Source organism: Hyperolius riggenbachi, chromosome 4 (genome assembly GCF_040937935.1).
Source record: "Hyperolius riggenbachi isolate aHypRig1 chromosome 4, aHypRig1.pri, whole genome shotgun sequence".
Lineage (NCBI taxonomy): Eukaryota > Metazoa > Chordata > Amphibia > Anura > Hyperoliidae > Hyperolius > Hyperolius riggenbachi.
In genome coordinates this window covers 15896779-15913739 of record NC_090649.1, presented here as the reverse complement: position 1 = coordinate 15913739, position 16961 = coordinate 15896779, and the positions used below count along the sequence as shown (strand labels likewise).

Sequence of the window (16961 nt, the reverse complement as noted above, 5' to 3'; positions counted from 1 at the left end):
GCAGCAGTGATAGTAATGCATGAGAGGACAGGAGGCAGCAGTGATAGTGATGCAGGAGAGGACAGGAGGCAGCGGTGACAGTGATGTAGGCAGAGATAAGAGGCAGCAATGACAGTGATGCAGGCAGGGACTGGAGGCAGCAGTAACAGTGGTCCAGTAGAGGACAGGAGGCAGCAGTGACAGTGCAGGCAGGTACAGGTGGCAGCAGTGACAGTGATGCAGACAGGGACAGGAGGCATTAGTGACAGTGATGCAGGCGGGGACAGGAGGCAGAAGTGACCATGGTGCAGGAGAGGACAGGAGGCAGCAGTTACCGTGATGCAGGTGGGAACAGGAGGCAGCAGTGACAGTGATGCAGGCAGGGACAGGAGGCAGCAGTGACAGTGATGCAGAAGAGGACAGGAGGCAGCAGTGACAGTGATGCAGAAGAGGACAGGAGGCAGCAGTGACAGTGATGCAGACAAGGACAGGAGGCAGCAGTGATAGTAATGCATGAGAGGACAGGAGGCAGCAGTGATAGTGATGCAGGAGAGGACAGGAGGCAGCAGTGACAGTGATGTAGGCAGAGATAAGAGGCAGCAATGACAGTGATGCAGGCAGGGACTGGAGGCAGCAGTAACAGTGGTCCAGTAGAGGACAGGAGGCAGCAGTGACAGTGCAGGCAGGTACAGGTGGCAGCAGTGACAGTGATGCAGACAGGGACAGGAGGCATTAGTGACAGTGATGCAGGCGGGGACAGGAGGCAGAAGTGACCATGGTGCAGGAGAGGACAGGAGGCAGCAGTTACCGTGATGCAGGTGGGAACAGGAGGCAGCAATGACAGTAATGCAGGCAGGGTCAGGAGGCAGCAGTGACAGTGATGCAGGAAAGGACAGGAGGCAGCAGTGACTGTGATGCAGGAGAGGACAGAAAGCAGCAGTGACAGTGATGCAGGCAGGGACAGGAGGCAGCAGTGACAGTGATGCAGGAGAGGACCGGAGGCAGCAGTGATAGTGATGCTGGAGAGGACAGGAGGCAGCAGTGATAGTGATGCAGGCAGGGACAGGAGGCAGGAGTGACAGTGATGCAGGCAGGGACAGAAGGCAGCAATGACTGTGATGCAGGAGAGGACAGGGGGCAGTGGTGACTGTGATGCAGGAGAGGACAGGAGGCAGCAGTGATAGTGATGCAGGCAGGGACAGGAGGCAGGAGTGACAGTGATGCAGGCAGGGACAGGAGGCAGCAGTGACAGTGATGCTGGCAGCCAGGGACAGAAGGCAGCAATGACAGTGATGCAGGAAAGGACAGGGGGCAGCGGTAACAGTGATGCAGGAGAGGACAGGAGGCAGCAGTGATAGTGATGTAGGAGAGGACAGGAGGCAGGTGTGACAGTGATGCAGGAGAGGACAGGAGGCAGCAGTGACAGTGATGCAGGAGAGGACAGGAGGCAGCAGTTACCGTGATGCAGGAGAGGAAAGGAGGCAGCAGTGACAGTGATGCAGGAGAGGAAAGGAGGCAGCAGTAACAGTTATGCAGGAGAGGAAAGGAGGCAGCAGTGACAGTGATGCAGAAGAGGACAGGAGGCAGCAGTGACAGTAATGCAGAAAAGGACAGGGGACAGCAGTGACTGTGATGCAGGAGAGGACAGGAGGCAGCAGTGATAGTGATGCAGGAGTGGAGAGGAGGCAGCAGTGATAGTGATGCAGGCAGGGACAGGAGGCAGCAGAGACAGTAATGCAGGCAGGTACTGGAGGCAGCAGTGACAGTGATGCAGAAAAGGACAGGGGGCAGCAGTGATAGTGATGCAGGAGAGGACAGGAGGCAGCAGCAGCAGTGATGCAGGAGAGGACAGGAGGCAGCAGTGATAGTGATGCAAGAGAGGACAGGAGGCAGCAGTGATAGTGATGCAAGAGAGGACAGGAGGCAGCAGAGACAGTAATGCCGTCAGGGACTGGAGGCAGTAGTGACAGTGATGCAGAAAAGTACAGGGGGCAGCAGTGACTGTGATGCAGGAGATGACAGGAGGCAGCAGTGACAGTGATGCAGGCAGAGACAGGAGGCAGCAGTGACAGTGATGCAGAAGAGGACAGGAGGCAGCAGTGACAGTGATGCAGACAAGGACAGGAGGCAGCAGTGACAGTGATGCAGACCAGGACAGGAGGCAGCAGTGACAGTGATTTAGCAGAGGATTTGGGCAGCAGTGACAGTGATGCAGGCAGGGACAGGAGGCAGCAGTGACAGTGATGCGGGCAGGGACTGGAGTGCCATGTCACGTGCAAAGTGCAAAGCGCTATGTCACGTGCAAAGTACAAAGTGCCACATCACGTGCAAAGTGCCACGTCACTTACAAAGTGCAAAGTGCCACGTCACGTGCAAAGTGCCATGTCACGTGCAAAGTGCCATGTCACGTGCAAAGTGCCACGTCGCATGCAAAGTGCCACGTCACGTGCAAAGTGTCACGTGCAAAGTGCCAGGTCACGTGCAACGTGCCACGTCATGCAAAGTGCCACGTGCATAGTGCAAAGTGTCACATGCCACTTTGCACGTGGCACTTTGCACGTGGCACTTTGCACTTTGCACGTGGCACTTTGCACTTTGCACGTGGCACTTTGCACGTGGCACTTTGCACGCGGCACTTTGCACGTTGCACTTTGCACTTTGCACGTGATGTGGCACATTGCACTTTGCACGTGGCACTTTGGCATGTGACGTGGCACTTTGCACGTGACCAGGGGAGCCGCCAGGCACCAAGCAGACCAAGCAGCCACTTGGGGCCTCATGTTTTTAGGGGCCTCGGAGGCTCCATGACATCATTCTGATGTCACACTGTTGCCCGCACTGACGCCGTGCCAGCTCCTTCCCAGTACAGAGCAAGGCTATGGAAAGATGGCTGACGAAGCCCTACTCTGGAGACTATTTGTGTCTCCAGTACAGGGCTTCGGGCGCCATCTTCCCGTAGCCCTGCTTTGCCTGACTGCCAGCGCGGGAGATTGGAGGAGCAAGATCTCCGGGGGAGCTGCACACCAGAGGCCGGCCGGGAGAGGAGACTTCTGTCAGGTGAGTAAGTTCTTTTGTTTTTTTTTTTGTTTTGTTTTTTTGCTGAAATGTGGCCCAAATTGCGTTTATTATCTGTTGAAATGTGGCCCAAATTGCGTTTATTATCTGCTGAAATGTGGCCCGAATTGCGTTTATTTTCTGCTGAAATGTGGCTCAAATTGTGTTTGTTTTCTGATGAACTGTGGCTCAAATTGCGTTTATTATTATCTGCTGAAATGTGGCCCAAATTGTGTTTATTTGCTGAAATGTGGCCCGAATTGCATTTGTTTTCTGCTGAAATGTCGTTCAAATTGCGTTATTTTCTGCTGAAATGTCGCCCAAATTGTGTTTATTTTCTGCTGAAATGTTGCCCGAATTGCATTTGTTTTCTGCTGAAATGTGGCCCGATTTGCGTTTGTTTTCTGCTGAAATGTTGCCCAAATTGTGTTTATTTTCTGGTGTAACTGTTGCTGCATTTATTATTTAATGGTTATAGTTAGCTATATTTGCTGCTTTGGGGTTATGGTTATGCTCCGCCCATACAATGTCATGGCCACACCCATTTTTCGACGAACACCCCCCCAATCCCCCCACGCCCATTTTTCGGTGCGCTAATGCCCCCCAAGCCCCCCTCCCGCTCCACCCACATGTCATGGCCATGCCCACTTTCTTGCAAAATAGCCACACCCATTTTTTGCCGCGGCAGGATAGGGCCACTTCCTGCAGTCCGCTTGGAGGCACAAAAAACTTAGCTGCACCCCTGCACGTGACATGGCACTTAGCACGTGCCGAGTGACAGTCAGACAGCAGAGGAGAAGACACTAACTGTCACACTGGCACTGCTCACAGCACAGCAGTTTTGTAGTAAGCTAACACAGTAGTATTACTACTCTAACAACTACTAGCACTGATTGCAGTACTACAGTACTAACTACACAATAACACAGTAATCCTATTCCGTAATCCCTAACCTAACCTATACTGTAGCTAGCTAAGGCTAATAGCAGGCCAGCAGGCATAGGACTCAAAGCGCATAGTTGTGTCTCAGATTAATACAGGGTTGCAGGCTGGGTTGTGTTACAGAGGAGATAGTCAGATGTTCATGAATGCCAGACTAAAGAGGTAGGTTTTTAGTTTAGACTTAAATGCTTCCAGGGATGGAGCTGTCCTGATTGGGTGTGTCAGAGAGTTCCAAAGTGTAGGGGCAGCATGACAAAAGGCTCTGTCTCCAAAGGTTTTGAGGTGGACTCTGGGGGTGACCAAGGTGTTACGTCCTTTTGATCTAAGATTGTGGGGGGTGCGATGCAGTTGCAACAAGTCCTTCAGGTATCCAGGGCCCAGATTGTGCAAGGATTTGAATGTCAGTAAGCCAATCTTAAACAGGATTCTCCATTTTATCGGTAGCCAATGGAGTTAGCACAGGGTTGGTGTTATGTGGCAATGGCGGGGTTGGCTCGTTAACAGCCTTGTGGCGGCATTCTGTACTAATTGCAGGCGGTGTAAGTCTTTCTTATGCAGGCCTGTGTAGAGGACGTTGCAGTAGTCTAACCTTGATGCGACGAAGGCATGAACTAGGGTTGGAAGATTCTCTGAAGGAATTAGGTGTTTAATCTTTGCAATATTCCTTAGATGAATGAAGGAATGTTTCACAACAGCTGAGATTTGATTCCTGAAGCTTCATTTCCCATCAATCAGTACTCCCAGGCTGTGCACACAACTGAGTTGTTCAGGTCTGAGCTCCCTATCCTTAGCGGTGTTGGTTGAGACTGGGGCTGCTTTGCTGTTGAGCCCTGGCCCTCGATGACAAGAACCTCAGTTTTGTCAGCATTAAGTTTTAGCCAATTAATATTCATCCAATCCTGAAGCTCAGCTAAGCATGAGTTTATTTGTGGAGTAGGGTCTGTGAAGCCAGGTTTGAATGACAAATATAGTTGGGTGTCATCAGCATAGCAATGATATGTCAGGCTATGTTTTTGTATGATTTTCTCCAAGTGGCAGCATGTATATGGTAAAAAGAAAAGGGGATAATATTGCGCCTTGAGGTACACCGTATTTTAGTGGTACAGGGTTGGAGAGGAAGGGCCCAAAGGCTACCCTTTGTGTTCTGCCAGCCAGGAAGGAGTTGAACCACTGGAAAGCAATGCCATCTATGCCACAGTACTCTTGTAGCCTGTTGAGCAAGATTTCATGATCGACTGTGTCAAAAGCCGCTGAGAGGTCGAGCAAAATCAGGATGGAACATTGACCCTTGTCTCTTGCAGTGAGCAGATCACTGCAAATCTGGGTGAGGGCTGTTTCACAGCTGTGATATTTCCTGAAGCCAAATTGAAGAGGGTCAAGGATGTTGTTTATGGAGAGCCTGGCTTCAAGTTGAAGGTAGACAGCCTTTTCAATAACTTTTCCCAGAAAGGGGTGGTTAGAGACAGGTCTGTAGCTGTTTAGAGCATCTGGGTCTAAGGATGGTTTCTTGAGTAGTGGCCTGACGATTGCTTCTTTCAGAGTAGAGCCTTCTTGTAAGGAACCGTTGACTATTTTGTGGAATGCCGGTGTAAATAGTTCAGGGAATTTCAACATGAACTTAGTGGGGCCAGGGTCCAGATCGCAGGTAGTCTGGCGAAGGTTTGAGAGGATGTCCAAGATGTCTTTTTCAGTGATTACCTTAAAATCAGACCATGGTGGTAGGCTATTTTCGCACCTGTTATAGGGCTCTGCATGGGTTTCTGGGGCTGTGAATTGAATGGCAGATCGTATGGAGGAGACTTTGTCTGAGAAGAAGTGGGCAAATTTCTCACACAGTTCCTGTGAAGGTCTGATGCTGGATTTCCTGCAAGATGGATTGCAGAGACTGTCAACCGTGTGGAAGAGTTGGGCAGGTCTGTTGGCTGCATTAGCAATTTCGTGAGACAGGAATAAGGACTTCTTTTTGTTAATCGTCGTTTGTTATTTTTTCAGGTGAGCAATTAGGGAATGTTTGTCATCAGGGGACTGGTGTTTGCACCACCTTCGTTCCAGTCTGCGTCCCTGTTTCTTTAGTTCCTTTATAGAGTTGTCAAACCAGTGAGCGTGATGTAATGGTGCGGAACGTTTAATCTTTAAGGGAGCTATGGCGTCAAAAGCGGCTGAGACATCGTGTTTATATTTAAGGACCATGGATTCAAGGCCTAAGTTGTGATCTGTCAGTCCGCCTAGATTGAGGCTGTTCTGAAGATGTTGGGGTGTCAAACCTTTCAAGGAACCATATTTTATTAGTTCTTTCACTTGGTGTTTTGTAGCCGGTGCTGTAAAGGAGAAGTGGACAGTGTGGTGGTCTGACCAAACTACTGGATCAATTTCCACATTGGATATTAGGAGTTCTGAATGGAAAATGAGGTCCAAAGTGTGTCCTTTTTTGTGGGTAGGAAGGTTGACGGCTTGAGAGAAGCCCAGTTCATTCATGCAGACAAGTAGCTCAGATCCTAATTGGGAAGAGTGTGTATCGACCCATGCGTTAAAGTCTCCCAGAATAATCCACCTAGGGTGTTTCAGTGTTATGCAAGATACAAGTTCTGCTATTTCCTTGAGAAAAGCTGAGCCACCATTAGGGGGTCGGTAGACAAGCAGTATGTTTATTTTTTTCTCAGCTGAGAGTTCGACTGCCAGACATTCAAAAGAGTGGGTGGGGGCTACAGCAAGGGGTTTAATATTCAAACTGGATTTGAAGCACAGAGCTAATCCTCCTCCCTTGTGGTTTTGTCTTTCGCAGTGTAACACTGAATAATTGTCTGGTACCGCAGCCGCGAGAGTGGGTCCTGAGTTCTGATCCAACCATGTCTTTGTAATTAAAGCTAGATCTGAAGCCTCTATTAGATCATGAATAACTGCTGTTTTGTTGTTTATGGACCTGGCATTGCAGAGTACTGCTTTAACCATCTTAGCGGTATGGACGAGCTCAGCTCGTCCATCACCGCCGATGGCTGCCGCTCAGGCCCTGCTGGGCCGATTTTGTTCAAATAAAGAGCAGCACACGCAGCCGGCACTTTGCCAGCCGCGTGTGCTGCCCGATCGCCGCCGCTCTGCGGCGATTCGCCGCAAGCAGCGGCGAAAGAGGGTCCCCCCAGCCGCCTGAGCCCAGCGTAGCCGGAACAAAAAGTTCCGGCCAGCGCTAAGGGCTGGATCGGAGGCGGCTGACGTCAGGACGTCGGCTGACGTCCATGACGTCACTCCGCTCGTCGCTATGGCGACGATCTAAACAAAACAAGGAAGGCCGCTCATTGCGGCCTTCCTTGTTTATTCTGGGCGCCGGAGGCGATCGGAAGAACGCCTCCGGAGCGCCCTCTAGTGGGCTTTCATGCAGCCAACTTTCAGTTGGCTGCATGAAATAGTTTTTTTTAAATTTAAAAAAAACCCTCCCGCAGCCGCCCTGGCGATCTTAATAGAACGCCAGGGTGGTTAATGTTGTTTGCCTTAACTTTGAGGCCTGTGTTCCTAGCTCCTGGCTGGGGGTTGTAATCAGGAGTGTGGCAGTTATCTATGTTACCTGGGTCCTTTACTGATGCAGCTGATTTGGAGATATGTGAGGATTGCTTTGGCTTGGAGTTATTGGTGCCTGCACATCTTCCCCTCTTCCCCCGCCTTGTTTTCTTGAGAATCCCAAGGGATTTTAGAGGGGTAATCAAAGCAGAATCTATTTGTAAGAGTTTCTTGGGAACAGAGGTTGCAATAAAGAGAAGCATCTCAGCTGAGTATTTTACTGGTGACATTTGGACAGCTGATAGACATCCTGCTGAGATCAAAGGAAAGGGGTCTTTTGCAAGCTGTACTTCTCAGAAAAAAGGAGATGCTCCAGTTGAAACAAATTAAAACAGTTCCTTGTTTCAATTTAAAAAGTTTGGAATAAATGTAGAAAGAGGAATAGTCATATAACATACAAAGGTCACAAGGTGTTTTTTGCCATTCCCGTTACTTACAGAAGTATCAGGAGCTGAGGGTTGAAGAAAGTTGAAGAATTTCAAAGTTTGAGGTCAGCTTCGAGCAGGCTAGGCATTTTCAGTCCAAGTCCAAATTTTAATCCAGTTTAAATCTCAGCCATCCAGAGTGATCCATAATTTCTGATGAGCTGTAGTTGTTGCCAGAGAGGTGATGAATAGGATTCCTCTGTATTTTGGGTCCTGTCCGTGCCCAAATGTATTTAAATAGTCAAATTTCTGAGACAAGATGTGGAGCAGCTTGAGAGAGCTGCAGCCCAGCCGGATATCCGCACATGCGACCAAATATCTGCAGATAGCTATCCGGATTTGGGCCCAGGTATCCGGAATCCGAATCCAGTCGGATAGCTGAAGAAAGTCCGGATATCCGGGTTACCTGGATATCCGGAATCCGGATGAGCAGCAGTGACAGTGATGCAGGAGAGGACAGGAGGCAGCAGTGACAGTGATGGAGAGGACAGGAGGCAGCAGTGATAGTGATGCTAGTGAGGACAGGAGGCAGCAGTGACAGAGATGCAGGAGAGGACAGGAGGCAGCAGTGACAGAGATGCAGGAGAGGACAGGAGACAGCAGTGACAGAGATGCTGGTGAGCATAGCTCCCAACTGTCCCTTTTTTGGAGTGACAGTCCCTCTTTGGGAGCCCTGTCCCTCTGTCCCTCTTTCCTCCTCATTTGTCCCTCTTTCAGGAGTTTGTCCCTCTTTATATGTAAATATATACATTTTTATACTAAAAATGTGTTTGATTGACTCTAAACTTTATTCCCAACCTTTAAATTGATATATTACTAATTTTAAATTGTTAATATGAAGGAAAATGAACCAGGATAGTAAGGACCAGTGTGGTTTGAATTATAAAACAACATATGTTTCTTATGAAATCTTTATGGTATGCGTGACTAGAGGCGTGGTGAGGGCGTGGCCAGGGGTGTGGCAGGGGTGTGGCTTAAGTGTCCCTTTTTCTCATCTCAAAAAGTTGGGAGGTATGCTGGTGAGGACAGGAGGCAGCAGTGACAGAGATGCTGGTGAGGACAGGAGGCAGCAGTGACAGAGATGCTGGTGAGGACAGGAGGCAGCAGTGACAGAGATGCTGGTGAGGACAGGAGGCAGCAGTGACAGAGATGCTGGTGAGGACAGGAGGCAGCAGTGACAGAGATGCTGGTGAGGACAGGAGGCAACAGTGACAGAGATGCTGGTGAGGACAGGAAGCTGCAGTGACAGAGATGCAGACAGGGACAGGTGATTAGAGGAATCACTGAAGGTATGGACGTGCAATCTGCCTCCAGGCCAGTTCCTTGAGTCTAGGCTTTCTATGGAGGTATACACTGTACATGTATAGAGAGATGGTAGTGCACAGGATAGTGGGGTGGGGGAGGACAGAGAGAGCAAGCATTGGGAGTTCGCAGGTGGGTAAACAGAAGATCAGCATCATTTTTTCCAAAGGAGGTTCAATACTAAAGTCTGTGATTTAGGAACCATGCGGGATTCTGGAGTATCCATCTCAGGTGATGTCTCCTCATCCTCCTCTTTCCAGATGGACCGTTCAACCCAAAAGCGCTTCTGGGACAGGCCTTAAACAACGTGATCAACCTGGTGGTCTTTGGCCGGCGCTGGGACTTGGACTGCAAGGACCAGGACTTCCTGGAGTTCTTCAGAATCATCAACAGTATCTTTGAGTTTGTCCGGGGCCCTCTGGGATTGGTCAGTGCCTTCTATTGAATTTCATGGGTGTTCAGAAAGGTAACTGGGAGGGGGGAAAAAATATTTTACTGGCAGCCAAATAAGAACTTCACCACCGAAAACTGTGACAAAATTCTACAGAGAAGTCCTAGTAAATGTAGATAAACTTTGTTTATGGAACATCAGGGAATGTTATGAGCTGACTATTCATCAGTTTGGCCAATCTCTCGCTTACTCTGGATAAGATTATTATTGTTATTATGAATAATATTTATGTATGTAGTGTCAACATCTTCTGTAGCACTGTACATAGTACAGAACAAATAGAGGGTGACTGGATGGTGTACTGGTTAAGGGCTCTGCCTCTGACACAGGAGACCAGGGTTCGAATCTTGGCTCTGCCTGTTCAGTAAGCCAGCACCTATTTAGCAGGAGACCTTAGGCAAGTCTTCCTAACACTGCTACTGCCTATAGAGCGCGTCCTAGTGGCTGCAGCTCTGGCGCTTTGAGTCCGCCAGGAGAAAAGCGCAATCAATATAAGTGTTTGTCTTTTAGATACGTGAGACGTTTAATACTCTGTACAATCAGGACATCCAGCAGCAATACAAGTACAAATACCATTGATGTAGCAAACATCAAATTTTGTGTTTGCAAACAATGAATTTACCAGAAATGTTCGTGAGCCGGCCAATCGCAGTGGGCTCCACGACTTACATGGCAGGCAAACAGCCACCGACTTTAGTGGTTAATAGCAAAACATTTATTTTTTTTGCAAAAGAAATTTTTGTAAGAAAATTGATTTTAAAGTTCTTGTGCTGAGTGTGAGAAATGGGTTAATGGCTGCAGACTTTAGCGGTTAATAGCAAAGCCCCCGTATGTGCCAGAAACACCAAATTTTCAGGGTTTGTTAAAGAGTAACTGTTAGCCCCCAAAGTGAAATTTAAATCTGTACAGCAATGTTTTATTTAGTATTAAAGTGATCAAAAAAGCCAATGCGTTCTGCAAAAATCAATATAATTTTGCTACTATGTAGCCTTTTGCCCACGCTAACGACGCAAAGCCGCATATCAGATACTGATGACGAGCATGCAGAGCATGCCTATGTTTGCCCGACCCCCCTCTCCTCCCCAGGACCAGGTGCCGATCTATTTGCACCACAAACAGCTGACCGCTCTGACACGGAGAGAGAGCGGCAGCACTTCCAGCGGGAGCACCGCAGAGCAGCCGCCGCCGAGTCACATGTGAGAGAATCACATGTGAGAGATGCACGGCGCTGGCTGCTCTGCGGTGCTCCCGCTGGAAGTGCTGTCGCTCTCTCTCCGTGTCAGAGCGGTCAGCTGTTTGTGGTGCAAATAGATCGGCACCTGGTCCTGGGGGGGAGAGGGGGGTCGGGCAAACATAGGCATGCTCTGCATGCTCGTCATCAGTATCTGATATGCGGCTTTGCGTCGTTAGCGTGGGCAAAAGGCTACATAGTAGCAAAATTATATTGATTTTTGCAGAACGCATTGGCTTTTTTGATCACTTTAATACTAAATAAAACATTGCTGTACAGATTTAAATTTCACTTTGGGGGCTAACAGTTACTCTTTAAGGAGAACTGTGGAAACAAAAGGGAAAAACATTTAAAAAGAGTTTATAGTTTTGTAGAAAATCAATTTTAAAGTTACGATAAGAAAAAAGTATACATTGAAATGTGGTAAATGACAGATAATGTATCATCCTAACAGTAGTGTAAATTTACATATATCAAAAGAAAGAGCAGTGAATTTCATGACAGGGTATCCAGATGGTCAGCAATATGGCTGTATATGGATCCCTGACAACTTTACCTATTTTTGGACCAATTTTTCAGGTTTTTTTGTTTTGTTCAGAGTGTGGGAAATATTAACAAAATGATGTGGGGTCCCCCTTCCAAGCCTCTCTAGCCCCTTGCCCCCCTTGCATGCTAGAATAGTCAGAATGCTGAGCCCCAGGCGCATGGGGCTGCACACCCTGAGCTATACCAGCCCACATGGTCCATGGTATGGGGGGCTCTTAATCCATAGACAAGGGGCTCTTCCCCACCCAGGAAGAGGTAGGGGCCGCCAACGCCCTGGGGAGGGGGGGGGTCATGGTAGCATCTGGGAGTCCCCTTTAACCCTGTAATGACCGCTCCACGCCGATTGGCATGAGCAACGGCAACCCCAGGACCACTTCACGCCAACTGGTGTGAAGTGCTAGGGGCGGGGATTGCAGGAGATCACACATGCGTCTTTGCATGAATGACGGAGCCCCGCCCCACCATCAGTCTCCCAGCGGATCGCCACTAGGAAACTGTTACACGGCGTCCATTTACACTGTACAGCGCTGCGATCTAAGGCAGCGCTGTACTCCTCTAGAGGCACAGAGAGTGATCGCCTCTCATAGGCTGAGGTCTATAATATCAAAAAGCAGTCGAGGATCTATGCAGAGATAGATTAATTAGCATTGGATATGGGGCCTAAAGAGAAGACCTCCGGCTCCAATGCAAAAAATGTAACTCCATCAATCTGCCGCTAACACAACCAGTTAATGGTAACTTAATCAAAGACAATGAATTTTGGTCTCACGTGTAATATAAATGTACAAATACTTTATTATATCAAAAGGGAAAAGGATAAAACAGACATAAAATCAAAGGAAGGGATGTTGCGGAGTCAAAAAATGGCAATATTCATGGCCGGCCATACATACATGACAAATCACTCACTCCAAGCATACCAAACCCCACTCTCTAACCTAGGGAACTAGCGCTGAGGTGATCAGACTAAAAGGAGTACAGCATGTAGCAATTCCATATATCTTCATATATAAATCCAGGTGCTTAGACTAGTGTCCATAACAAAGTTCACGATGCAAAGGTCACAATAGATGGTAATAATAGGTCGCATTCATCATAAAAAGGCATGTAAGGCACGATCAATCTCGTTAATGTAGCTCCAGCAAGCTTCAAATCAGCACACAGCCATGCATGGAGAGAGAATTCTCATCAGTTTAACTTCTAGCAAATGGCAGTAAGCGGTGCATAGGCGTGCATGTCAAGACAATACAGGATGGATCTCACCAGTCTGGATGTAAAGTTCAACAGCGCTGTTCGAATGCTCATAGGTTGAGTAGGTGGGTGGTTGTTTGTCATTGGGGGCCCCCTTCCTCCGCTAGGTCGCCATGTAGCAGAAGCTGTCAGCAGGCATATTGTGGGATTAAGGCTGGCTGGCGTCCCAACTCAGCTGTGGTAACGATCTCCACGCTCCTCCAAATGGAACGCTCGCTCTGCTGTCAGCAAAGGCTCCTGGGTAGGGTAGTCCCATGTGAGGGAACGTCAGGACGACCAGACGTGGTTTTGACTCCGCCCACCGACGCGTTTCACGCCGTGGGCGTTTCTTCAGGGTGTAGTTCCCTCCCCCCCTAATGCAGTCACTTATATCGTACCAAGACCTCCTCCTCTGTCGTCTCCACTCCGCAGCTATTGGTTAATCTTCAGTATTACCATAATAGCTCTCGAAACTCAGCGGGAATACGTATAACTTTTTTCAGAGGAGGGGACTCACAGTATCACTTAGAATCAATAAGGCAATAAGGTATTAGCTAGGCAGATCACTAAACAGTTCCACGTAGTGAACAGATGGTTTGCCACAATGAAGAGCTCTTACAGGGAGCTTCTAGGACTCGTTTTTTGGCTGCACATTTGTTGCATATCGCACATTTAAAGGGGACCTCACATATAAAGATCTATTAATAAATCTAAGACCAGAGGAATGGGCAATCTACAGCTAGCTCACAGGCAATCACATTATAGAATCTCATCATATACCCATACTAACATCCATACGCATTCATGCGCAAAAATGCTCTCAGGTCCAGCTCCCTGTTGAGGCCATGTGGATACAAGGTATTTAACCTATATATCCACATGGCCTCCTTACAGTAAAGTACATCATCATAATCTCCCCTCCTGCTCAAAATATTCAGCTTATATATGCCCCTCACTCTAGTCCCGGTCAGGTCACCATTATGGAACTGGGCATAGTGTACTGCCAAAAAGCTCTTTTCCTCATTATTATCCTCAATCAGACGCAAGTGTTCCAACACCCTGTCTTTCATCATTCTTTTCGTTTTCCCTATGTATTTTAATCCACAGGGACATTCAATCATATATATGACTTTCTTAGTCAAGCAATTTATATGTGATCTAATTTCATACGTATTCTGGCCTGTACTATCGCAGAAATTTTTATTGTCTCTACGATCAATGAATGGACATAGTTTGCACCCAGAGCACCTGTAGGACCCATTAGGGATATGTTTATCTAGCCATGTTGCAGTGTCTCTCCTATATTCACTTTTAACCAATTTGTCTCGAAGGTTAGGTGCACGCTTGGCTGTCAAAAGGGGTCTAGGTCCAACTATCTTTAAAATTTCTGGGGAAGCGGTTAGGATATTCCAATTCTTTTCAAATATACTCCGTAAGGATTCCCAGTGGGACCCAAAGGTGCTGATTAGGCGCAAGTACTTGTCATCTTCTCTTTTTATAATTTCTCGTCTATCTAGAAGGTCAGTTCTATTCACATCCCATGCCTTCCGCAGAGCCCTGCGTAAGGTGCGATGCGAATAGCCTCTTTGTCTGAAGCGATCATACATTGATCTTGCTTCCGTGCGGAAAGTTTCGTCATCAGAGCAATTTCGTCGTAATCGAATAAATTGTCCGTATGGTACCCCTCTGATCAAAGGGGAGGGGTGATGACTGGATGCATGGAGCAGGCTATTGCCTGCTGTTGGTTTGCGAAAGGTAGAGGTTGATATTCCATCTTCCTCAATTCTTAGCTGCAAATCCAAAAAGCTCAACATATAGTTGCTCATTGTATATGTTATATATGAAGATATATGGAATTGCTACATGCTGTACTCCTTTTAGTCTGATCACCTCAGCGCTAGTTCCCTAGGTTAGAGAGTGGGGTTTGGTATGCTTGGAGTGAGTGATTTGTCATGTATGTATGGCCGGCCATAATTATTGCCATTTTTTGACTCCGCAACATCCCTTCCTTTGATTTTATGTCTGTTTTATCCTTTTCCCTTTTGATATAATAAAGTATTTGTACATTTATATTACACGTGAGACCAAAATTCATTGTCTTTGATTGAGGTCTATAATAGCCGATCACTGTGATTAGCTGGCGGAGGGAGGGAGGGGAAATAGAAAATACATTTAAAAATAGTGTAACTTATTAAAAAGAAACAAATAAATATTTATAAAAAAAAAAAAATCATCTGGGAGCGATCAGACCTCACCAACAGAAATCTCTGTTGGTGGGCAGAAAAGGGAGGGGTGGGGGGTAATCACTTGTGTGCTGAGTTGTGCGGCCCTGCAGCGAGCCCTTAAAGCTGTAGTGGCCCTATTGGTAAAAAATGGCCTGGTCAATGGCCCACCTCCCAGGAGAATTGAATATAGGGGTACATAGGAAATAAAATAAGAACACAACAATGAGAAAAGTCCTTTATTATTCTCAATTAACCATGAATACTTACGTGTAACTTTATAAAAAACAATGTTCCCATGCCAATATCCTCGGAAATGTCCCACGCCAATATCCTCTAATGATTGAAGATCTCCGCCGCACACTCGCCGCTCCCCGCGCAGCTCTTGCTGTACTATGTATGGCTAGAGCAAAAGCATCCTTATATTTAGCCAAATTTAAAGGTGCTTTTGGTGTACTTAGTATAGCTAGAGCTCTGTTGTCCCTCTGTCCTCTGCAGCTCCTGCTCTCCTCCCTGCCCACTGCACCAATCACGCCCACCCACTCTGGCACCATAGAGCAGCCATAGCACCCTGATATCCGAGTGCTATGGGTGCCCCAGGGTGCTGGCGTGGGTGGGCACAGTAGGTGCGGTGGGCGTGGAGGAGAGTGGGAAGCAGTGCAGGAGGGAGGACTGAGCTCTAGCTATACTAAGTATAGCTAGAGCTGGCGATAGGGAGCTGCCGTGTGTGGGCGGCGGGTGTGCGGCAGACATCTTCAATCAAGATCATTAGAGCATATTGGGACATTTCTAAGGATATTGGCATGGGAACATTCTCTTAAAGGTACAGGTAATTATTTATAGTTAATTAAGAATATCAAAGGACTTTTCTAAGGATGTAAGTCCACTGCTGCCTCCTCATGTTTTACACTTTTTAGATACTTTTATCCTTTTGGCCCCTCTGTATCCATACTTCGCTGGAATAAAATGTAATTTTTAACTGATTAAACAGTGGCAGGGAGCAGCGAAGAATAGGAGGTTGCAGTCCGGGCATAACAAGGACGAAGTGAAATGTTTATTTCATAAAATGTTACAGTATTTATATCACAGATCTGCTTTGAGTAAAGGTTTGCTTTAAAGAGGTCCTGTAACGCAGTGTGGCAGAACGCATAGGATATCCACGTTTACAGTAATTGTCCTGGTATCAGAAACACTTCCTATAGCTATATATAGCTCTACATTGATATGCAGCCCCGCCTCCTCCCAGTCATGCTTTGCCTAGGCTGTTTATTTTTATCCCAGAGGCATGTGACCACTTGGAGGCTGTGGATACTTCATGTATTTATCTGGGGTCATATTAAACACTGGTGTCTGGGGAACCGCACATACACAGGTGGTGGATGGTGACAGAGTAGAGAGAGGCTGGGGCAATGTGAGTCTATCGCAACTGTCAAGGTTATTACAGTCATTTTTTTACATCCTCCTCAGGTTTTGAGTCACACTTACCAGCAAAGTTAGTGTTTCCTCAGGTATGAGAGGTTTTCCCTATGTCCCTTTTTTGGTTGAGTCTTTGTAAGGTGTTTCATAGCCTCCTCTGTGTCTTCAGATGTACACTATTCTCCATAAGATCATCAACCATCTGCCTGGCCCGCATCAGAAGGTCTTCCAGGATGCCGAGAGGGTGAAATCTTTCATTAAGGAGGAGATCCACAGTCACCGGAAGACCTTAAACCCCAACTCTCCCCGAGACTTCATTGACTGCTTCCTCATCCAGGCCGAGAAGGTTGGTTTATGAGATTTATGGACAGCGGCCATTTGCCACCACGTTCCCTCTGAGAGGGCGTATGCTAGGACAGCTCTTCCATGAGGTAACGTGGAAGCAGCAACATAGAGGTAGAGATGGACTGAACTGTTCGTCCGGTGATTATTTTGTGGCGAGCAAAGCATGTTCATGTCTATTTGTGAACATATGGCGTTCGACCCGCCCCCTATACTTTATAAAGGAGCCAAAAAATGACCCCAGAGTCAGCAGACACATGGCAGCCAATCAA

General features: G+C 47.5%; 1 protein-coding gene across 2 annotated transcripts in view; it reads left to right on the top strand.

Annotated features, from left to right (window-relative positions):
• The window catches only part of LOC137571131 (cytochrome P450 2C20-like), a 77411-nt gene that overhangs the window by 41350 nt on the left and 19100 nt on the right, over positions 1-16961 (top strand). For both annotated transcript variants that reach the window (XM_068279857.1, XM_068279858.1), the window contains exons 4-5: positions 9512-9678; positions 16517-16693. In XM_068279857.1, the coding sequence (XP_068135958.1) occupies positions 9512-9678; positions 16517-16693 (344 nt within the window). The remainder of the gene's footprint in view (positions 1-9511; positions 9679-16516; positions 16694-16961) is intronic.